Source organism: Physeter macrocephalus, chromosome 21, assembly GCF_002837175.3.
Source record: "Physeter macrocephalus isolate SW-GA chromosome 21, ASM283717v5, whole genome shotgun sequence".
In the NCBI taxonomy this organism is placed as follows: Eukaryota; Metazoa; Chordata; class Mammalia; order Artiodactyla; family Physeteridae; genus Physeter; species Physeter macrocephalus.
In genome coordinates, this window is record NC_041234.1 from 77,464,211 (window position 1) to 77,489,529 (window position 25,319).

The 25,319-nt window shown below is 38.2% G+C and overlaps 1 protein-coding gene across 1 annotated transcript; it reads left to right on the plus strand.

The window, feature by feature from the left end:
* Window positions 1-759: 759 nt before the first annotated feature.
* ARMCX3 (armadillo repeat containing X-linked 3) lies at window positions 760-4,138 on the plus strand. Its single transcript, XM_007120530.3, has 4 exons — window positions 760-903; window positions 1,433-1,512; window positions 1,808-1,868; window positions 2,475-4,138. Exon 4 carries the CDS (start codon window positions 2,624-2,626, stop codon window positions 3,761-3,763), a length of 1,140 nt encoding a protein of 379 aa, XP_007120592.1. The 5' UTR covers window positions 760-903; window positions 1,433-1,512; window positions 1,808-1,868; window positions 2,475-2,623; the 3' UTR covers window positions 3,764-4,138.
* The last annotated feature ends 21,181 nt before the right edge of the window (window positions 4,139-25,319 follow it).

Genomic DNA, 25,319 nt, shown 5'->3' on the forward strand with positions numbered 1-25,319 from the left:
TTTTCTGTGTCACTGGCTTCTGAGGTCTCCATGCCTCTTCCTTGCTAACTGATGGGAGTGAAAGACTCCTGTTTAGAAGACTGGCCTAGTCAGAAGATTTATGTATCCTCAGACACACTGATGAGCTCATTCAGGATTGTGTTATGTGCTAGGCCCCAGAAGACATTAAGATTGCTTTGAGTGAAGTGTGTAACACTCCCTGCAAGTGAGAAAATGTGGGATTTTGGAGGCCATCACCCAACGTCACTCTCCAACTCCCACTCTTTTTTTTTCTCAAATGAAAATAGCTTTACAGTAATTCTTTTCTCATAAAAAGAATGTAGGCTGGGGGTGGGAGAGGGCAGAACTGAAAGAACAAAAAAGCATTAAGAAAGAAAAAAACACACTCACTCCAGGTCTCCTTTTCTGATGGCTTTTTCTTTTCAGATCTGGGACTAGATTTCAGAGGAAACGGTAGACATTTGTAGCTGGAAGGTGGGGAAGTGGAAGGAGAGGTTGCTGCCCCAGGAGCCTAGGGAAGGAAGAGGCAATTTTTCAAAAAGTACAAGTGGCCAGTAACCCCAGGGGAAGATGCTGTCCCTTTCTGGTAATCAGAGGAAGGCAAACACAACTACAGGGAGATGGGATTAGCAAAGAAGAAAGAGTAACAAGGCCTGATATGGGGGAGGGAATGGAGGGGGGCGGGCCCTCTTCTGCCGCACTGCTGGTGGGAGGGGAAATTGGGGACCCGAGTTGGTGGATGACGTAGCTCTCACGTGACCAAGAGCTGACGTGTGCAGAAGTCCTTCTTGTTCTGGTCGTTGTTCCCGTCTGAGTACCAGCTCCCCATTGCCCTGAGGGCGAGCGGGCCTGCAGCAGAGGCAAGAAGGAGGAGGAGAAGGAAATTGTCCCGGATCCCTGCAGGTCAGTGCCTGGGAGATTCCAGAAGGTGGGGGTGGCCGAGGGCGCAGGGCGGAGACCGTCGCGGGTCCTGGGGCGCCTCCATCGTCTCTCCCACTCGCCGCCGGCTTTCCAAGACATCTGTCCCGCCCGCAGCCCATTTCGTTGCTGCGAAATGGTGAGCAGCGGGGTGTTTGGGGAGGAGCTCAGAGATTGGGAGGTGGGAATCTGGTGGAACCGAGGCCATAATCTGGAAAGGGAGCTGCGGCCTGGGTGTTTGCCCCACGTACTCCAGGACAGTGCCGGCGGGGAAAGGCTGGACATGGGGAGGGGGGGGTGCAACGTGATGTGTCAGCAGAACCCCGAGAGGGGTCATAGGGGTGGGAAACCTTTGACAACCAGGCCTCCAAATTAGGAAAGAGTTTTCTGTTCTGGGGACCGGTCCGTCCACCAAGCACTCGGTAGCGGCTGTTTCCCGTCTTTCTGACTGTGACTGTGTCTTCCTGACCATGGCTCTGTGTCTTGTGGGTCCGAGCCTCTCCCGGGTTGCCAGTCTTTCCGTAGGTTGAGGCACTACACCAGGCTAGAGAAGAGGAAGGAAATTAACCCCGATCGGTGAAGGTCGATTTGAGGGTAAGACCAAATGGGGACCCTAACAGGGGCGGTGGTGGGGGTGGGGAGAAAACAGAGATGGCAATAATCTAGGTTGGGTCTGAGTCTGAGTGTGTTTCTTGCACTCCCGGGACTGTGGCGAAATGGCGTGCGTTGTGTGTGTGTGTGTGTGCGTGTGTGTGTGAGCGCGCGCGCGTGTGTCGCGGGGGGTGGGGTGGGGGAGAATGACAGAAGGGAAACCTATCAGATAGTTTGTTCATAATCCTCTTCTCTCAACAGCATTTAGTCCCCATGTTTTCGATCTGTCATCTTGCAGGTCTGCTGTAGCAGGTGGCACCACTTGAAGAGAGGGAGGAAGTTTCCTCAGATCAGTAGAGGTCGGTGTGGGCATGGGGGCTGCTTGGAATGGGGGAGGGGTTGGAAATCGCCCGCGGTTGGACAGGCTCACCCAATCCTACCTTATTTCCCTAACATCCCTCCCATTTCAGGCTAGGGAAGGGGCAGGCACATGCATGGTTTGGATGGCATAGAGAGGTTTTTTTCTAAAAAAAATCTGACAGCCTAGATAGGTGAATCAGGAAAGCAAGGAATGAACAGTCAATCCATCAAGGCTTCAGTTCTCACTGGCTCTGGTCTCTGCCGATTGCAAGGGTTGTTGGGCGTGGCACACCTCCAGGGGAGGGAAGAAGGGGCAAACTGCCTGTCTGAAGGAGGTTAGTGCAAGGTGCCACTCCCTGGGAACACCCGAGGTTGGGGTGGCTGAGGGCCCAGCAGAGATTATGGGCTCCGTTGCCTTTATCTAGGCTTGGGGAGGGGCTGGACTGCGGAGGGTAGGGGGAGAGTGAAATGAGGAGGAAAGAGTTTGTTAACAATCTACATTTCCTGCCAAGAACTCATTTACTTATCCCTCTGTGCAACTCTCTGCATGGGACAACACAGGGAGAAGAGAAACTCAAACCCCTTTTCCTTCCTCCACCCCCTAGGTCCGCCTCCAGAATCAGCTGTTGTGGCCTTGAAGTGGCTGAAGACAGTCATCCTCCGAAGGCCTGCACCCAGGCCAGGCCCATAGCCCTCCTCCCCCAGCCTGTGACTACTCTGTTCCTTGGTCCCTGATATCGTCAGGGACGATTGCATGGGCTACGCCAGGAAAGTAGGCTGGGTGACTGCAGGACTGGTGATTGGGGCTGGTGCCTGCTATTGCATTTATAGACTGACCAGGGGAAGAAAACAGAACAAGGAGAAAATGGCTGAGGGCGGGTCTGGGGATGTGGATGATGTTGGGGACTGTCCTGGGGCCAGGTACAATGACTGGTCTGATGATGATGATGACAACAGTGAGAACAAAGGTATAGTATGGTACCCACCTTGGGCCCGGATTGGGACTGAGGCTGGGACCAGAGCTAGGGCCAGGGCAAGGGCCAGGGCTACCCGGGCCCGTCGGGCCGTGCAGAAAAGGGCTTCCCCCAATTCAGATGATACTATTTTGTCCCCCCAAGAATTGCAAAAAGTTCTTTGCTTGGTTGAGATGTCTGAAAAGCCTTATATTCTCGAAGCAGCTTTAATTGCCCTGGGTAACAATGCTGCTTACGCATTTAACAGAGATATTATTCGTGATCTGGGTGGTCTCCCAATTGTTGCAAAGATTCTCAATACTCGGGATCCCATAGTTAAGGAAAAGGCTTTAATTGTCCTAAATAACTTGAGTGTGAATGCTGAAAATCAGCGCAGGCTTAAGATATACATGAATCAAGTGTGTGATGACACAATCACTTCTCGCTTGAACTCATCTGTGCAGCTGGCGGGACTAAGATTGCTTACGAACATGACTGTTACTAATGAGTATCAGCACATGCTTGCTAATTCCATTTCAGACTTTTTTCGTTTATTTTCAGCAGGAAATGAAGAAACCAAATTTCAGGTTTTGAAACTCCTTTTGAATTTGGCTGAAAATCCAGCCATGACTAGAGAACTGCTCAGGGCCCAAGTACCATCTTCACTGGGTTCCCTCTTTAATAAGAAGGAGAACAAAGAGGTGATTCTTAAACTTCTGGTCATATTTGAGAACATAAATGACAATTTTAAATGGGAGGAAAATGAACCTACTCAGAATCAGTTCAGCGAAGGTTCACTTTTTTTCTTTTTGAAAGAATTTCAAGTGTGTGCTGATAAGATTCTGGGGATAGAAAGCCATCATGATTTTTTGGTGAAAGTAAAAGTTGGAAAATTCATGGCCAAACTGGCTGAGCATATGTTCCCAAAGAGCCAGGAATAACTTCTTGATTTTGTAGTTTAGAAGCAACACACATTGTAAACTATTCCTTTTCTCCACCTTGTTTATATGGTAAAGGAATCCTTTCAGCTGCCAATTTTGAGTAATGAATATCATATTGTATCATCAACGCTGATATTTATCTGAGTTGGTCTTCAGGTCTAAGTTGGATGAATGAATATCACTACCTGTTCTGAAAACAAGTTTGTTGCTTTTTATCTCACTGCCTAGATTGAAATATTTTTACTATTTCTTCTGCATAAGTGACAGTGAACCAATTCGTCATAAATAAGCTCCCTCCTGTCATGGGCATTGACTTAATTTGTGTATCATCAATAAAGTTGTGTGTTAATGCTGGGAAAAAAAGAAAGAAGGAAAAGAAACCACCCTTGTCTTTTGGTTTATAATTTAGTTGGAGAGATAAGAAACATACAAACAAAAAAATAACAGAATATCTCAAGCATATATTCATCGTCAAATATGTGCATTCAGAGCACAGAGGAAGCAGAGGTTTCTGTGGGATACAATAGTCAGCTACAGATTTATGGAGGAAGTGGCCGTTTAAAATGAGTCCTCTTTGGGATAGGTAGTTAAGGCATTCCGTATGATGGGAGTGACAGGGGACTGGTGTGAGAAAGGCATGGAGGTAGGAACTCTTCCTATGACAGTAAGGGGGAGACTAGTCTACTTAGAGTGGAGAGTGTAAGGATGGGAAGTAAATAAGTTTGGAAAGCTGGCTGAAGCCAGTTTGTGGAGAACTGTTTGAATATTATCCCACTGAACACTGAGAGCCAGTAAATAATTTTGACTAGAAAGAATAATTGGAATTCATATAAAAGTTCCTCTCTCACCCACTGTGCAGTGTGCTTGAGGGTGTGGCAAAATGGATCCTTTCAAACCCTGGTGGTAGGAATGAGCTTACACTGGCACAAGGTTTGTGGAGGGCCATTTTGTAATACATATCATAAGCCTTAAAAAATGTAAACTCTTTGTCCTAAGGAAATAATTGATTCATTGGCCAAAAACTGTATGTACAAGGCTGTTCATCCCAGCAATGTGTGAAATAGTAAAAACTGGAAACAACTTAAACAATTTAGCACACTGGATTGGTTAAATAAATTAAGGAATATTCACATGGTATAAGATAAATATGTCACTTGCAATCCATATTGCCAGGGAACGATATTCATCATGCATTGTTAAGTGAGAAAGGTAGGTTAGATAGCAGTATTCATAGTATGATTCCATTTTTTTGAGAATATAAGACGTTTAAGTAGACACTAAAAACTCTGGAATTACAGACACCCAAATAGTAACAGTGGTTATCTTTGGGTGGAAGGATAGAGTAATCTTTACATTTTTACTTTTTATTCATCTATGTGTTCTTATTTATCTAAAACAAATACTGAAGTTTTCCAAAATTTTTGAAAAAGAAAAGTGTTGGGAATGGAGCAGGTGATTGATTGGAGTATGTACTGAGTGGAAAAAATATTTAGATTAAACATGAGATGGGTTGAAGTTTTCTCTCTGAAATAATAGATGAGTGCTGAAGATGGGACTCGTGAGGATTAAATGAAGTAATACATGGGAAATACTTAGAATGTTCTGGCACATAGCAGTTAATTAAGAAAAGTGAGCACGCTTAATTCCCTGGAATTCAAGGTTCATAGCTTTTTTGGTTGACCTTTGTTTTGCTCGGGGCATTCTGCCACGTGTCAGCATCATTTAATAAATAATAACAACAATAAAGTTTAGCACTTATTAAGTGACCACTGTGTAGAGTGATGTCATTCCCACAAGGCAACTGTTAAAATAATTTCTCAAAGAAATAGGGTTTTCTTATTTCTAAGGACACAAAGTGTTTCATCAGACATGATCTCACCAGCCCTCACAACATATTCCTAGTCAGTTTGGAGATGTTATCCTGCTTTATACATGAGGCCAGGAAAGGGTAAAATCTCTGTTCAGTTATGATCTGGTTTTAGCCCCAGGCGTCCATATACTTACTCTAATGTTGCCTATAGTAGGCGAAAGGACCAAGGACTGGTTAGCTTAAAGTTGTTGGGTATGGTGACCCTATTGAATCATGAACACGTGGGGGCTAATTTGACATCAGTTTTAAGGGTGGGATGAGGATAAAGGGAACTAATATTTTTCTTGCTCTATTATTAGGCAGGAGAAAAAGATTTGGGAGGGGAAGCCTAATCCATTTAAAATAAATTGAGTTTGAGGTAACTGTGTGACATCCAGATGGATACACCCTATTGTCACTTGAATGTATTGATCTGGCGCTCAGAGAAGACTAGGTTATAGATACAGATTTGGAGGCCACTGGAGGATGAATGATAATTGAGGACATTGGAGTGGATAAGATCCCCAGAGAGAAGGTGCAGAGAGTAAGAGTGGAGGGCTGCAGAAAGAACTGGGTAAGGGACTGTGGCAGCTGGGGAGAGAAGCATAGAATTGCAACTGTGGATACCCTTCCAGACACTTGTACTATCCATATACCTATATATTCTATACATCAAATTGGATGATACTGTAGATGAATTTTCAGAGCCTGAATTAAAATTTTTCTACTAAAAATTATTCATTGGAGATACTTAAGAAAATAGAGACAACAAGAACAAACTTGTCCCCTGACCCGGATCTGTATCTCGAACATCTAAAAAATATTCAGATCAAGCCATGTTAAACTTGGGGTGCTGAGTGACTTTTCTACATGGGGTGAGAAATGAGGTCAATTTGCGTAATAAAAAGCCACCGTGCAGCAGGGGCACAGGTCTGACCAGTGTCCATCTGCTCCTGCAGGTCTCTTTTCTCATCCATTCCCATTCTCCCCTCTCCCTCCCTCGCACTTGTCTTTTTATTTCCTCCTTCTGAGAGACCATTGGCAGTAGTCTCTTTGTGCTTCTGTGTCTTTTGTGGGTGACCGCTTAATTACCATGACACCAGGTCATGCACCGGTGGGCATTTGATACAGAATAATATTTGTCATTGCTGTGGCAATACAGTGACCTGGGTGTGGCTGGATGCCAAGATTTTTTGGACCTTTGTTGAACAGAGACTGAGAAGGCACCAGTCTTAACGCATCACAGCCCTATGTGCACTGCATGTCATTTTGATGTCCCACACCTGGTATTGTTTGGCACGGAATCACCCAGACTTTGGTAAGTGCTGTGTGAGACAGATATGTGACTGCCTGGTCCAGGGAGGCCACAGGGCCGGCCCAGCCACACGCAGATGTCCTCATGCTTTCACATCGGAGGCTGCCACTCTCAAACATTTTGGGAAGGGCACAGTTCTGTGATTGTGGCAGCTCATCGGGGCAGGGAGGGGGCAGTGTCCTCTCTTTAGAGAGGATGGCAACTTCTGGGTAACCGAGGAAATTAGAAACTCAGAGGATATTCTGCTATTTTGGTTTTTCTCTCATCTAATGGTTTTAGGAATTTAAGTGGGTGTATCTCAGTCCAATGTGTTCAAAGGGAATTTTACAAAGATGGAGTATAGTTCTCTTATAAATTGTCACCCAAAGCATAATATTTCAAGGCTCAGGAAACTGGTTTTCTATTTTTAAATTCATATTTTACTTGCCTTGTTTCAAAAGAGATTCTAAGTGTAGGTTTAGCAAATTGATGTGGTTCAGGCAAATTTTGTGTTTATGCCTCTGTTTGGTTAATTTCTCTGGCAAATTCCCTTGAGAATGTTTTTTTTGAAGAGTAATTATGACTATTTTCAATGCTATCTTTTTACATTCATTTTACATCACATCCCATGTTGAATGCTTTTTTTCTGATTTCTCTGTTTAAACTGTGGCTCTTCCTTGCCTTTAAACCAGAACTATCGTGCTGCCATCTCGGGGTGCAGAAGACTAGGGTAATGACCCCTGGTTTGCTCTGCCCTGAGATGTGGTGTCAAGCAGGATAACACATATTTACTTTCAGAGATGTGTATCTCCATGCTTTCCCCTCTCCATTGGGTCTCTCTCAGGCCTTGTGTTAAGGGCTTGGGCAATGTTGGGTTTGGGGGTAAGCCTGAGTGGAGGGAGAAGGTGGGGCATGGGAAAGAAGCCTTATTGGATGGGTAACTTTATCCTAACAGGTTCATGCCAATGGAATTCCATCCAGCACTGGCAGTGGGCTAAGTGTAACTCTTTGGCCCTGTTGACCATTTACATTTTAAAAAGTGAAAGAGTAAGTGTAATACAAGCATCGTTCTTTGGGCATTAGAGCCTTCTGTTTATTGAGCATTTTTTCTAAGTTTGCACATGGACATAACATGTTACTAAATGGGGTGGAATTTCTTTTTGAAAATAAAATAACAGAATGACAGTCTATGTTGCTATAAGAAATGTAATTACCAAATAGATCAGATTCTTAGTGTTGGCTGCTCAGAACATTCTGTCCTTAAGGTCAATGTGCATCAGAAACCAAATTATCATCAGAAGGTTGTTTATTTAGTGCTCAAGGAATCAGGGCAAGCTGACTTAGCTAGATGCTAGTGCTGTCAAAGGAGAAGAACCAGGTGCATCCACGTCTGCTATGGAGATTGACTTGTGGCTGAAATCAAATACTTGTATTCAAGAGCTAGAGCATCTTTCTCCCTGGACACAATTAAAAATTTTGTCTGCCTAGATACCCCTTTGCCAGAGCTGGATCATCAGTTGATGGTAGTTTTATGACTGTTAAGATATATTATCAATTAGCTTTCATACAGTTTGAGAGATGTATACTTTTACAACAGGAGAAAACTGTAGTATTTGCAATGCATTCTCTCCTACATGTTGATTAGTATCTTTCTTTTCTGGATTTTTTTTTGATGAGTAATCATAACTTGTTATTGATTTTTTTTTGAAACTCAAGCAAAATGAATTGTCACCTCTTTAGTTTCTTTTCCATTTCTATTTCAGTCTTCGCTAAAATGTGGTTTAACTATAATCTTGCTAATTTTTGTGGCTTTCTTTCAATAAGCTGTAATGAAAACCCTGACATAATGAAATGGATCAATAAAAGAAAACTTTTAATTTTTACCTTCTTCCATCATTTAAAATGAATTAAATTGGATTCTCTTTTTGATATTAGAAAGGATGGAATCTAGGCAAGACCAAGTAAAACAAACAATATTTAAAATATTTTCTAAATGTTAAATCCATTTAAGCTGACTTGGGGAATGATTCTTTGTAATCACTTATTATTTAACATCATCAATCATCAGCTCTTGTTATGCTGGTCTGTGTATTCTATAGCCAAAATTGGAAGTATTAAATTGCACCATGTCGCTTATAATTCCATCAAATTCTGGTTGATTTTCTTCCGATATAAAAGTTAAATCTTTATGTTATGAATGTCATAACTTGTGAATGTGTATAAATATATGTCATACATATATCATCACATGTGTTTAGGTGGAAATGACTATAATTGGGGAAATATTAAGATATTAGTAACACTCTGGAATTGTTTTCCAGTTATTTTAAAACTATCAATAGAAGTCCCAGATATATTTGTTTTAACTTAGAAAGGGGAAAAATTAGTATCTGGGGAAGAAGGCCATATTATAGCTTCTGCATTGGTGGACAGGATTATGCATCCACCTGGGCATTTGACTACCACTCTGAGACAGATTTGGGAATTAACACCACTCTGAGAGATTATTTTTCATAATGAACTCTATTTTAATCTTCTTTATTGTATTTTCTTAAACCATAGCAGTTCTATTAAAAACTAAAACAGATAAAATATAAATTAAATGTAAAACTGCCCTTTTCTCGCCCCCTTTTTTTTTTTCTTTTCTTTTTGCGGTACTGGGCCTCTCACTGCTGTGGCCTCTCCCGTTGCGGAGCACAGGCTCCGGACACGCAGGCTCAGCGGCCACGGCTCACGAGCCCAGCCACTCCGCGGCATGTGGGATCTTCCCGGACCGGGGCACGAACCTGTGTCCACTGCATTGGCAGGCGGACTCTCAACCACTGCGCCACTAGGGAAGCCCTTCTCACCCATTTTTACAGTTACCTACTATGAATGTGTTTTATGTGTATTTAAACATAAATGATACACATATTCATATTTTTATCGGAAAATGAAATCACAGTCCATATATTGTTCTGTTCTGCAACTTTCATTTCACTTAAAATACATCATGTGTGTATTTCCATGCATATCCTACCTCATTTAACTTTGTTCATGGTGTCTTTTTCTGTAGAAGAGCTACATATTTAGGTAGTCATATAATTCAGCCTTTCCCCTTACGGCTTCTAGAATTCTGGACATGCTGAGGCAAGCTTTTCCTACTCCAAGAGTTTACAATAATTTTTAATATTTTCTTCAAGCTTTTAAAAATAGCTATTTGTATGTGTGTGTGTTTAATCCTTTTGGTATATAATTTTGTATGTGGTATGAAGTAGAGATGTAATTTTATTTCTTTTTCCCATCCCCAGACATTGAATATGCCATCCTTTTCTCCACTTTTTGACAACTTTTTAGAGATTATTAGTTATAGGTTATTTACCACATGTTATTCTCCTCTATAAATGGAAACATTATTGCTCTTTTTGCTATCTTTGAGGCATGATGCACTGAAGACTGTTGGTGAAGTCCTATATCACACAACCTGTTTTATTAAAGTTGGAATGAATAGTATAGGGTTGTGATACTAGTAATTAATTGTTTATGGGTCTATTATGAAGAAATTTGAAACACCAGAGGGTAAATACAGTGCACTATGGGCTATGAAAATGCCACAATTTGTAAAAAGTAGTCTAGCAAGTGACTTACACGAGTGTGACAACACTTCACTCAAAGCATTGACAATGAACAAGCTAATCGGTGTATTTGAGAGTTTGAAAATCTGCTATCTAACTCAGTCTTCCGAGCAGGAGAGTTATTACATATTGTCACATGTGCCTTGGAACCGAAGATAAGAAACCGATCTTTTTGAAACATGGAATGAACTGTCAGATCTAGAAGGCTTGAGCACTATGAATTAAGACATTTTGGTGGACACTTACAAGATAAAGTAATATTCTTATCAAAAAACTGGTAGAGAGACCGATTTAAATTATAAAAGACACTTGTGTACAAATAGAGAAAATAATATAATGAAAAAACTGAAATAAACATCAGTGACACATTGACACTGAAACAATTGGTTGAAATAGCAATTGATTAAAACAGTCTATGGATGAGTTTGATAGAGGATACTCCTTTCATTAGTAATATATATCCTTTTAAGCAAAAGAAATAAGAAAATAATGTTAGCACATGGTCTCTAGAGTGCAATACTTCCTAAAAACTTGCTAGAATAGAGGGAAGCTATTGATTTTTTTGTGTTTATCTTTGCCTCACCACCTCTTCTACTTTGCTTATTGACTTTTTGATTTTCAAACAGTCCTCTGTGTTTTAGACAAATACAGTCATATCAATTGTAAATAGAAATTGCTTTTTAACTTTTCCCAGTTTTACACTAATTATTTATTTTCTTATCTTATTGCAATAGCTAGAATCACCCAAAATACTATTGAATAAAAATGGAGATTGTGGATGACCTTGACTTGTTCCTGGTTTTAGTGGAAATGACTTTGGCATTTTATGGTTAGAATGAGGATTGCTGTTGACTGTTGGTAAAAAGCACTTTCAATATTTAAGTTATTCCCTTCTATTCTTGTTGGTACCCATTAGAAGTAGCTGCTGATTTTTTTCTAATCCTACTAGGTCATAGTAGAGCTTTTTATTGCCAAACTTCTGAGTTCTGTTTGTTTATAAGTTTTATAGTTTGTTAATGTTTATTTTGATTTTTATATTTATTATTAATATTTGTTTATAGTTACCTTTTATGTACTACCTTTAGTAGGTTTTGGTCTTAGGTTTGCTAGCTTTATAAAATTCATTAGTGAACTTCCATTTTTTTCCTCTTTTCTGGTAGAGTGTAAATAATATTGGTATTATCTCCTCTTTAAATGTTAGATAGAACTGAACTGCAAAACCATTTGATCCTGATTCCTTTTTTAGTGGTAGGTCTACAATCACATTTCCAATCTTATCTCTCATAATTTGTCTACTCAAATTTTCTATTTCTTGGGTTAATGTTGGCAACTTCTATTCTACTGGGAAATCATCCGTTACCTTTAGATTTTTAAATTTGATGTCAAAGATGTATATGTAAAATTATAACTCTTTTAATCACATCTATTTTTGTAGTGAAATCCTTTATTATTCATAATTTGTATACTTTTGCTTTTCTTCTGTTATTACTTAGTTTTACTTATGAAGAGTGTGTTTATTTTATTGGTCTTTTCAAAGAACCAGGCTTTTATTTATCATTTCTACAATGTTTTTTCTGGTCATTATTTTTAATTTTAACTTTACTAATTTCTTCTGTCTTTGGATTTGTTCTATTGTGCTTTTCTAATGCTTCAAGAATAGGGCTTATTTCTTTTATTTATGGTCTTCTTGAATAATAATGGTAATTAAGATTATTTATTATTCTCTGAATACAGCTTTAGCCATGCCCCATAAGCTTTGATATGATGTATTCTCTTTTTCTTTGCTTTCCTTATAACTTGCAATTTTACTTTTAATTTCCTCTTTGACACAAGGGTTATTATGGAGAACAGTGCTATATTGTCAGGCAGTTACGTTTAATGGTGATCTTTTATTATTTATTTCTAATTTTATTTTGTTAAGGTAAGAGGATGTGCCTATAAATTCTCTCCTTTTTAGAATGTATTTTCTCTTATATTTAATCTGAGTTTTTAAATTTGAAAATCATGTTTTTCAATCCAGAAATTATTTTTTTCTGCTTTAGTTGTATTCCTTTCAGTGCTCTTATTACTTATTTTGCTAAAGATTATATCTGACTCCTTAAGTAGTTCTATTTCAGTGGGAGATATATAAGTTTTGAAGTGCACAGACATGAATATGAATAGTCATCTGTGGAAGTAATACAAGGGACTGGAGAAATTTGGAGACTAGAAACTCCAAGGAAGGTCTTCTGGGAGATATCCCTTGGAGGCAGGACTGGGATTTGATTGAAATAATTTTATGATTCTGCATTTATTCTTCACTATATGTGCATTTTCTTCAAACATTGTTTCTTAGGCATACCTAGTGATGCCTACCTAAGTGGTAGATTAAAGATTTTTTAGAAAGTATCTTTAGACTCTTACCCATAATTCATTTGTTTTCTCACTCTGTCTCTCTTACCTCTTCCAGATTTGCAATGTATCTCATTAACACAGTGTTCTGGCTATCATTATTGTATTGTATTGTACGTTGATTACCTTAGTTGTAGCTTAAAAATGCTATGCTCAGAATTTAGTGTCCAAGAGAAAACAGGGTGCAGGCAAATAAGCTGTGTAGAGACTGTGGCTTGACCAACAGCTGATACCATTTCCCAATGGGCTCATCCTACTTATGTCTCTGAGGGAAACCTCTGAATAGTCAGAAAGAAAAAAATATACAGTAATTTACTAAGGGATGGGGTGACAGACACCAAAAACTACATGAACATTTCCATGTGCTCTCTCACATATTTATGTGTATGCATATATGATATAATATTATGTTTAGATTTAAACTTATATTCTTGTTTTTCTCTCCCACAATATTTCTTACTTTTCCATTTTCCCCATTCCTTTCTTCAGGAAAGGTTTATGGAAGGGCTTTTTCATTTCCCAAAGCCCAAACACATGAAAGTATCATGCTAGGTATAGTTGATGCTCTACACTAAGATGTGTCTAGCTATGATTTTATTTGTATTCAACCTGCTCAAGAGTCAGTGTGTTCCATGTAAGGATTCATGTCTTACTTCAGTTGTTGAAACTTCTGTGCCACAATCTCTTCAAATAGTACCTTTTGCTTATTCTTTCTAGTCTTTTTTTATGGAACTTCTTCCAAGCGTATTTTGTTATTTTTCATTCTTTCTGCCATGTCTTCTAGCTTCTCATGCATATTTTGCACAACTTTATCTTTTTATGCTGCATTCTGGGTGATTATTTTTTGAGATATATCTTTGAATGTCTTAATTATCTCCTTGGGTTTGAGTTTACCTCTGCTAGAGTCACACAACTTTAACCAGTTCCAGATTAATTTTTATGTTAATTTGTGTCCTTTGGGTTCACTAACAGGTAGGAACTGTGAATTCAACCCTACACCTATGGGTGGAGCTGGTCTGGGTTCTGATTGCTCTCAGGGATCTCTTTATCCACCCATAACCTCACATAAAAGACAAGCTTTCTTGTTATATATCTTTGCTGTGAGAAAAGGTTTTCTAGTCATCACTTTAGGTACTGGTTGTGCTTCTATGGGATCTGGATTTAGCCAGGAGCTCAGTACCAGCCTCCCATCTTCCACTGCCTAGAGGCATTGCCTCCTGTTGCCATGTGGGATTAAAACCCTGTTCCCCAGCCCTTAAAGCCAATATCCATCTGTTCGTCTTTATCTCGTGCTCACTGCTGTTAGTTCCTTCTTTGTTCCTTGGGGATTCCCTTTCATGATTATGAGCTTGACTATATTACTACTTTTAGAGGGAGGTTCATATTCTATAATTTCTGTGAGTTTTAAGTGGAAGGGGTCAGTTCCGAGTCAGTTCAGTATGCTATTGACTGGAAGTTCCTCATATAGGTTTGTTGGATTGGATTGTGTAGGTGACTTATGTTATGCCTCTTAAGAAATATCTTGGGGGAATGCTGTTTTATATTTCCTCCAGCCAAATAGTATAGGGTCTTACCAAGCTTTCTGTATCCCAGAATGGCAATGGCAGGGAAGCAGCAGAGAAATTCTTGATCATTCAAGGAAGACACAGAAGCAAATAGAGAGCCATCTTGTCTGAAGGGGCCACAAGGAGGGAATGGAAGTGGTGAATTATGTAGAATAATACTAGAACCACATGGACTCCTTCCTTCTAAGAACTCTAAGGCACTCCATAAGCATCCTTGAACTTAGACACACCATGGAGAAAACAGTAGATCTTGAACTGCTACTGTTTCCATCACCCCCATGGAATGAGAAGACAAAATGAAAATTGCGAGTATTGCTATGGAAAATAAAAGTTGGATGTCTTACACACTTGAATTTGTGGACTGAGATTTATTCCAGTTACGTATAAATACATACATATATACACACATGCATATTTGTATATGGATAGTAAACAAGCTGGAAGGATATACCACAGTGTATTAGAATGGCATTCTGTAGCAGTAATATTATAAGACATTTACATTCTCTACTTTGCCTAGTTAACTACACTTTTCCTTATTTTAGCTCAAATTTTACTCCTTGGGGAATTTTTTCTGTCCTCTTTCTACCCCCTTCAGAGAGCTTTGATCTTCTGCTGTATATTCTTATATACCGGTGTCCCATTCTTTCTTTGTACTTATATGGAATTATAATTATACATGCACTGGTGTGATTATTTGATTAATGTATATCCCCTACTAGTCTGTGAGCTTCATGAATGCAAAGACTTAGTTTGTTTTTCTCACCATTGTATTCTCAGTACCTTGCATAGGCACTCAATAAAGACTTACTAAATGGATAAATGAATACATTTCTACATTGTTTGAATATTTTACAATGATTGTATTAATTTCATTATTAAAAGAAAATAAAGATTATCCTATTTAGAAGAAATATAAACATAGATCTTCTGGGCCAGTGATTATTTGAGGGTCACACTTCCTAATAAGAATGTGTTGGTAATTATAGATTCTCTCTCCTGAAAAATCCACATACACCCTCCTTTCATTCCTAACACACAACTTTACATATACTTTAGGTATTTCTAGACTTGGCCAGAGAACACCTGGTCTAGGTTTATCAGCATGGTCAGTGGGTGAGAGTTCCTTGGACACTGGCCTAAGCCTGGCTGAGGGGCCACCAGGGAGGATGTGGAATGGCAGGCAGCAACCCTGCTGCAAGGCTAGACTCTTCCTGGGTTCCCTGGAGTTTGGGAATGAGAGGCCTACCAGACTGCACTCCTCAGGCTAGGTGGGAGGTAGTAGACACAGTCCAGGGAGGCTTCTACTCAGGGAGAGAACAAGTGGGTCTGGGGGGCTCTCCACACATCAATTACTTCTCTAGGCTACATGGAAACCCTCAGGTGCAGGGGTCTAGGAGAGAGCAATCCCATTCTGTTTTCCATTGGTGGGAACAGTGCTCCCATCTATGTTGAGGCTGAGTTATCTTTATGGGAATTTGGGAGAGGGATGGAAGGGGCCAAAGGCATTTACCCAGGTTACCACCTTGGTCACCTGTTCGTGTATATTTTTGAAGTGAGCAACAGAGTCAGGTGTAAAGAATGGGAGGCTGTGGAATATGGGAAGGGGTTGGGAGACAGCACCTTATGCCCATCTTGACAGGACAGGGAGAATCAGACCATCTTTGCAACCCTTACACTCTCAGCTGCCTCGGCCTCACAGCTCTTGCCTTTGCTCAGAGTTGAATCTCACTGTTCAGAAGGATTCAGTCTAAAAACTTATCAAATATTTTAAGCATGTGGGGGACTTCCCTGGCGGTTCAGTGGTTAAAGACTTTGCCTTCCAATGCAGGGGGTGTGGGTTCAATCCCTGGTTGGGGAGCTAAGATCCCACTTGCCTTGTGGCCAAAAAACCAAAATGTAGAATGAAAGCAATATTGTAACAAATTCAATAAAGACCTTAAAAATGGTCCACGTTAAAAAAAATCTTAAAAAACATACTTTAAGCATGTTTATAGCACTTCTTATGTAGAAAAACAGTACAATCGTAAGACTTAATTGGACTAAGGCACTTGCATGAATCAAAGCCTCCTTCTTAAGTTGGAAATATTTTTTACAATATATTTTTCCTCGAATTGATTCCTTGTTACTCTTTCAGTGAGAATAATTTCATTGCCTTTTTTTCTGATGGTAAAAAATGATTGCATGCTGATGCTTATTTTTAAGGGCTGCAATAATACTAGAAAATATGAGGAAGTAAGTACAAATCTCATGTTTACTCTCAGCCTCTTCTACTGACTTCCTGCCCACTCTCTAAGCCCAATCCCCTGCTCCATTTTGGTATATAGATATGGTTGCAGGGGAGATGGAAGATGTTACTGCCCCAGGGGATTGAAGGTGGAGGGAGGGGGCCTGAGGATCAGGCTAGTCTTGTGAAAGATATTGATAGGGCTGAAAGCATTTGAAAACTGTTACCCAGAGTCAGAAAAAGCAGCCACTGAGACCAGCATCCTGGATGATTAATGTTTTTTGTTTTTGTTTTTGTTTTTAACATCTTTATTGGAGTATAACTGTTTTACAATGGTGTGTTAGTTTCTGCTTTCCAACAGAGTGAATCAGTTATACATATACATATGTTCCCATATCTCTTCCCTCTTGCGTCTCCCTCCCTCCCACCTTCCCTATCCCACCCCTCTAGGTGGTCACAAAGCACAGAGCTGATCTCCCTGTGCTATGCGGCTGCTTCCCACTAGCTATCTATTTTACATTTGGTAGTGTATATATGTCCATACCACTCTCTCACTTCGTCACAGCTTACCCTTCCCCCTCCCCATATCCTCAAGTCCATGCTCTAGTAGGTCTGTGTTTTATTCCCATCCTACCCCTAGTCTCTTCATGACATTTTTTTTCTTAGATTCCATATATATGTGTTAGCACATGGTATTTTGTTTTTCTCCTTCTGACTTACTTCACTCTGTATGACAGACTCCAGGTCTATCCACCTCATTACAAATAACTCAGTTTCATTTCTTTTTATGGCTGAGTAATATTCCGTTGTATATATATGTGCCACATCTTTATGTTTTTTAATAACATTTTATAATTCCTTCCACAAAGCTCTTGCCTATTGTGGCAGAGGCTGTTAATGCCCCCCAATACTCATGTTGTCTGCTTCCTCCTGGGTATCCAGCTAGATGACAATGGTAAGTGTCCCTTTTGATTGAGTGCAGCCATAAGTCTGATTCTGGGCCAAAGAATTGTGGCAGAAGTGATGTAAGTCATCTCCAGAGTTTTCCACATAAAACCTCTCCATGCTTGATCTGTGCTCTCTCTTTTCCCATCCACCAGCTGAATGAATGGACAGCAGAACCTCCCTGCTTAACTGAAACATTAACTTGAGACTCTTTTGTGGGAAAAAAAAATATTTTTGCTTTTAAAATCATACTTTTTTGAGTCTTTTGTTGTAACCATTTTACCCTTTTATGCTACTATGACATTGATGGCTTTCTTTCCTTCCATTTTTTTTTGGACCTCAGATGATGAAGATGACACTAATCAGATTCCTTCCTTCATATCATACCATTTGCATAGGTCTAATCAAAACATTTTCCTCTTTGAAAGGCTTTTTGGCAAAAGATCTATTCTGCTTATTTTAATAAATATATAAATAAGTTAAAAAAAACCCTTTTCTTTATTCATTCATTTACTACTTTGTTTCTTTCATCTCTATTCCTCACTTCCATCTTCCTCCCAACAGGCAACCGTTCTAATATATTTGATGTGTATATTCTTGTTTGTCTGAGTTCTTTTAGAACTTACGTTATTTAGTATGCATGAATTTTTAATTTAGATAGTGGTATGTTGCTGTGGTTCTTATTTTGTTTTTTTTTTCCCACTCAGCAGTATTTTTTTTATGTTACATTTTACTCTGGGTACATCTAATCTGTAGTTTCCAGCTTTTGCATGATGTACCAAAGTGGTCATCCACTCAAATTTACTTCTTCATTTTCCTAGGAATAGAATCTAGACTGCTTTCAACTCCTTACTACCCCAAACACTGAGATGAATGTCCTCATATATGTCCCCTTATGTACCTGTGTGAGAAGTGTTCTGGAATATAAAAATGGAATTGTTAGGGCATAGGGCACATATATAATTAATGTGATTAAATACTGTCAGATTGCTTTTTGGAATAGCAGAGACAGTCTAAAATCTAATTAGCTGCCTGTATGTGTAAGAGTTCCTATATCCTTGCACCCTTACTAACATTTGGCATTTCCCATCTTTTGAATTGCTGGCCAAATAGGTGTAAGTGTACAGGTATCCTCCACTTTTTGAAAGTTCACTTTTACGAAAGACTTAACCTTAGTAGCTCTTTCTGCTAACAGAAAGAAATCTGAAGAGGATTTTGCTTTTATGAAAAATGGAGAAAAGTGAAAATAGCAGTTCCGGTTTTGTTTTGCAGCAAGCCATTATAGAGGCAGCGTGCACCCAGAGCAGCAGGAGTAGAACCATCAAGCTCCTTCTCCCGGAACTACACTCAGCATCAAGCTACCATAGCTTTGAACTGTGTCTGTGAGCATCTGTGTTTTACCTCGATTTATTTTGTGCATCCGTTAGCAAGATGTGTCCTAAGGTAATTGTTTCTTCACTTTAGACCATTTCTGCTTATGAAACACTCTACTTTTGGCCAGTGGGGGAAACCTGTATTTATAATTATATTTTAATTAGCAATTATCTGATTAATAATGAGTTTGAACATCTCCATGTATTTTTAAGCATTTTGGTTTTCCTCTTCTCTAGGTATACTTTTCATATATTTTGCCAATTTAGGGTGGTGTGTCTCTGTGTTTTTCTCTTGGATTTGAAGAGTACTGTGCATATGCTAGATATTAATCCTTTGTTAGTTTAAAATATTGCAAACCTCTTTTTTTCTATCTGTCATCTATTGACTTTGTTCATGGCGTCCTTTATTGAATAGAAATTCTTATTTTTATATAACAAAATCTATTAATCTTTTTTGCCATATGGTATGTATTTCTGAGGTTTTGTTTAAGAAACGTTTGTCCAATTCTAGGCCACAAAGATATTCTCCTATATTATCTTCCATTAACTTCATAATTTTAACTTTCATATTTAGGTCTTTCATCCTCCAGAGTCCAGATTTATATTTGGTGTTAGGCAGAGGTCCAGTTTTATTTTTCTCCAAATCGAGAGCCAGTCTTCCCAATATCATATACTAAACAGTCCATCCTTTTACATTGATTTGTAGTGCCAATTTTATAGTATATTAAGTTTTTATATTTACTTAAGTCTGTCTCTAAGCTTGTATATTTATCTATCTCTTACATATTTCTTTTATTACTATGATATGGCAGGGACAGCTAGTACTCACCAAATGATCTTTGTTTTTTCCTACTCTCCTGCTTGCCTTGCATTTATAATAATTGAGGCCATATGACTAGATCTGGACAAGGTACTATAAGCAAAAGTAATGTGAATTACTTCTGATCCAAGGTAGTTTAAAATCCTGTATAAGAGGCCACATTTGAGATGGAGGAGCCACGAGATAGAAGAAACCACAAGATGGAAGAGTAACAGCATGGAAGACTGAGAGCTGCCCAACCGGCATTAAATTTTATGTAAACAAGAAATAAACCTTAGTGTATTCACTGAGATTTGGGGGTTCATTTGTTACTGCAGCATAGCCTATTGTTATCTTGACTAATGATATAATTTTGTAGTATATCTTACTATCTGGTAGAATCAGTCTCCCCTCTTTATCCTTATTTTCCAAAATTGGCATAGCTCTTTTAGAGTCTTAATATTTCATATATATATATATGTTAGAATGTGTCAATCAAGCTTTGATAGCTATTTTTCATGTTAAGCCAATTTTTCATTCCAAGTTGATCATGAAAAAAATTTTTATACATAGCTGGATTCCACTTGCTGATATTTTGTTTAAAAATTTTACATTTATGTTTATAGGTAAGACGTATAGTTTTCCTTTTTCATACTAACTTTGGTTTTGATGTAAAGGTTAGTACTAGTCTCATAAAATGCATTGGATAGTATTACTTATTTCTGTTCTCTGGAAGAGTTTGTACAAGATTGGAATTATCAATTCCATCTGGGCCTATTTTGGGGAGCAGAGGGACTTTTAAACTACTGATTCAATTTCCTCAGTGGTTATAGGACCCTTTAGAGTTTCTGTATCTTTTTGAGTCAGTTTTGGTAAGTTCTATTCTTCAAGGGATTCAAACATTTCATCCACATTTTCAAATTCATTGCATAAAGTTAATCATAATATTCTTTTATCTTTAAAAATCTTTGCTTACTCATTATTATGTCCTCTTGTTCATTGCTAATGTTTTTTCTTAACACCTTTTTTTCCTTGATTAGTCTCACCAAAGGTTTGCTTTTTTTAATTATACCATTCACAGGACCAGGTTTTGGCTTTTTTGATACTGTCTAATGTATTTTTACTTTCTATTTCATCTATTTCTGCTCTTGTCTTTTTCATTCTTCTGTCTTTATTCTCTTGGTCTTTTTCTAACTTCTTAATTTGGATGCTTAGTTTATCAATGTTTAGCCTTTTTTTCTAGTCGAACATAAGATTTAAAAAAAATAACTTTATTGAGAGATAATTCACATACTAAATTCACCTATTTAAAGTGTACAATTCAATGTGTTTTCAGTATATTCACAGAGTTGTACAACCATCACCACAATCAATTTTAAAACATTTTTATCACTCCAAAAAGAAACCCTGTACCCTTTAGCTGTCACTCTTCATCTCTCCTCCACTGCCCCTCCAGCACTTGTCCACCATGATTCTACTTTTTGTCTCTATAGATTCACCTATTCTGGACATACTGTATAACATAAAGATTTAAGACCACAAATTTCCCTTGAAATACTGTTTTTACTGAATCCCACAAATTTGATCTTTAGCATTCTTATTATTATTCAGTTCTCAGTATTTTAAAATTTCCACTATGCTTCCTTTTTAACCCATTGATTATTCAGAAATATGTTTTAAAATTTCCAAGCACATGGATTTTAAAAATGTTGTCTTTTTATTATTGATTTTTATTCTAATTGCATTTTGGTCAGATAAGGTGAACTTTATGAAACTGATTCTCAGAAATTTGTTGAGACTTGATTTATGGCCAACTATGTGATCAATTATTGTAAAAGTCCTGTGTATGCTTGAGAAGAAAGTGTATTCTCCTATTATTGGGTGCAGGATTCTGTTTATTTTCATTAAATCAGCTTGTTGATTGTATTGTTCTCTATTCTATAACTTTACCATTTTTAGTAAATACTTGTCCTTTAAATATTTTAGAAAAGTGTGTTGAATTACCCCATGTGATGGTTGATGTTTTCATTTAGTTTTTTCTTTACATATTTTGAGGTTACTTTATTAAATGCCCACACACTTAGAATTGTTATTTATTTTGGTGAATTGAACCATTTATCATCAGTTAAAAAATCTTACTTTGAAATAATTATAGATTTACAGGAAGTTGCAAGGATAATACAGAGAATTTTTCTGTACCTTTCACACAGTTTTCCCCAATGGTTACATCTTACATAACTATAGTGTGATATCAAAATTAGGAAACTGACATTGGTACAATATGTGTGTATAGCTCTATGCCATTTTCTCTCACCATGGCAACCAAGATTCTAAACTCTTCCAACAGCGTAAAGATCTCCTTTGTGTTATCTCTTTCTAGTCACACACACTCTCCCCCTCACCATCCCTAACTCCCTATTCTTCATTTCTATAATGTTTTTCATTTTAAGAATGTTATATAAATTGAATCATAGAGTATGTGGTTTTTTTTGAGATTGGCTTTTTCCCCCTACTCAGTACAATGCCCTTGAGATCCACTCAAGTTGTTTTGTGTATCAATAATAGTTCATTCCTTTTTATAGCCAAGTAATATTCTGTGGCATGGATGTACTATGGTTTGTTTAACCATTCACATATTTTTAATCTTTAATAATGCCTTCTGTCTTAAAACCTATTTTTGTCTCATTAATTTGGCTCTTCCAGCTTCCTTTTGGTTGGTGTTTACATGGTATATTTTTCTGACTTTTACTTTCAAAGTTTCTGCGTGCTTATTCTTTATCATGTAGCTTGATTTTTAAAATCTGACAAAATCTTTTAACTAGTAAGTTTAGCCCATTTTTTCTTATTATGATTACTAATACATGTGAGTTCTGTGCTTTCTCTTTTTCTTGCTCTTTTAAGGCTTCACTTTTCTCATTTCTCACCTTCTTTTGGATTAAATTATTCTTCTTAGTGCATTTTCCCTTTAATGCATTGGACATTTTGCACTCTATTATTTTAGTGGTCACTCTTGCAATTTTATCATTCATATCTAACTTAAGTCTAGAGTTAATCAATTATATTAAGAATAGATGAGCGTCCCAATTGTGATTAATTTGGACTGATATAAACTTATGTTCTTAGGCACACTCAAAATCTATTAATTCTTTTCTTTTTTGTTCTGATAATGCAATATCACCCTCAGACCTAAGGTGTTTTCACATTTGAAAGTATGAATCTCAGTTAAGGCAGGAGGCAAATTGCTATTTATTTTCCTTATAAGCAGGGCACAGTGGTAACTATTTTTAAAAGGCCCAGAAAGGCTCAGAATTTCCCAGATCACCTATTTGAGTTACCAGTGTTCCCATTTTATTAAAGAAATCTGATAAAATGGTGCATTCAACTGATATAACAATTAAGTAATGGAAAAGGCCAGTTTCTAAACTCATTCTTCAAGTTGTCTCTGACAGCTTTAAGTGGAGAAAAATTCATGCAGTAGGATTTTGTAATTGCTTTATTTTATCTTTTACATTGAATCAGGTATTCCATAATTTAGTCTACTCATTATTTTCACTGGAATTTGCTCAATGATTTTAGAAACAAACATCTGATCTCACCAAAATCCTCTTCTCCATGAAATCATTCTATGGGAGGAACAACCTTGTCACCTAGAACCCATTGTCAGTAGCAAAGGGCACTCAGTTAATTGTAGGCTATTAGTTTTCAAGCCCAGACTGTGGAAAAAATTCTTATTTGCATTTTGCCTACCTCAACCCAAATACCTCACGTTTTCTTGAGACTCTATTGCTTACTACCAACTTCTGGTCTTACTCTTAGTCTGTAGACTTTTGTTTAAGCACAAAAAGGGAATTTAAGGAAAGATGTTGTGATATATCTTACAAGTAATGGAAAAGTTGAATATCTGGCCTGAAAAAGGATAGACACAAGTGCAGCTCAGGGACTCCAAGAGCAGGAGTTTGTATCAATTCATCCTTGTGCTCTACCACTAAAATGACAGCCCTGTATACTCAATTCTTGCATTTATCAGTTCATATTCTTTAAAAATAATTTTAAAAACTATGATAACTTTTGATCCAATTGTTTACCCAGACCAATAAATTAAAGCAAGGAAGGCAGGACTATTCAGTGCAAACATGGTTGTGAGAATTGCCCCCACTTCAACCATGCCCTGAACACACAATGTAGAAGGTAAAAACTATAGTACTACAGAATGTCTAAGGAGTGTTTCAACAATAATGCTTAAGTAATAATAGAACACTATATAGCTGGTGATCAATTCCTGGTGCCTATTGTCATAATTTTACTAGGTTAAATCTTTCCAAAGAACTACCTTTTTAAATCTCAGCACCACCTGGACTATGCTGTTGATCGTTCTCATGCGATGTGATTTAAGACACAAAAACCTAGACTTTAGGAAATGAAATATTTGCCTATTGTGTGATTCTTAGCTCATTCATAAGACCAGACTACATGTCTCTGCATGGGAATAGGTTCCATCTGAAGGCGATGGAAATTTCCACTGCTAATCAGAGCAAAGGAAGCTAGTTGGATTACCTTCATATGTGGGATCAAGCCAAGAGACATTAATGCATCCATCTTTAGTATATGAGCTCAGATACCATCTCTACTTCATCCAGAAGAAGACATTACTGTTCCAGGATTGACATCTTTTCAGATTCTCCTTATTAAGGGTTCAAACAATCTTGGGTCTAGTCTCACCCAGGGTCACCTCATTACCAGAGCAACGATATTCTTTATTAAATGACCATGGGTTTGATGTCATATGGGTTACAATGGTCACAGTAAAACTGAGTAAGATCAACATTAGGCCCCAGAGTCCTCCATCATTTCTCTCCTAAAAGGAGAAACAGAAAAAAGGCTTTCACCTTCATTATTATCACCACTGATCTCTTCAGAAAATCCTTAAATATTACGAGCTGTCAAGCCTATGGCTGTGGGTACAAGCTTTCCAAAATTCTAATTTTGCTTGAAAGCTCAAATTTTATTGTTGGTGGCAAATACAGTCAGTTGTTTTTCTTGAAGGTTCACCTCATTAATTTTCAAGAAAATGTCTGCCCAATACTCAGGTCTGAAAAACCACAGTCTTTCTGCCAGTCATTCTTCAAGCCAGTCATGTGGGATCTTCCCAGACCGGGGCACGAACCCGTGTCCCCTGCATTGGCAGGGGGACTCTCAACCACTGCGCCACCAGGGAAGCCCTGCCAGTCATTCTTTCAAGTAAAAATGGTGTTCCACGTCAAAAGCAGCTAATTCAGTGTGCAACTCAAATGATTGTGCAAACATTTTCCTTCGAGACAACCACTGTATTAAGCTATGCAGGAGAAGTGCTTTGTGCACACTTCGTGTTACACAGAATTTTAAAAAGATATGCCCTTAATCATCAAAATTTAATAAAAAATATAATTTTATTATAAATAAAGACTCCATTAAAGACATTTAGAAATGAAACTAGATTACAAAAATTTGTTGAGTGTGTGG

Coding starts and splice junctions, on each gene's coding strand:
- ARMCX3 (XM_007120530.3), top strand. CDS start 2,624: ATGGGCTACGCCAGGAAAGTAGGCTGGGTGACTGCAGGACTGGTGATT.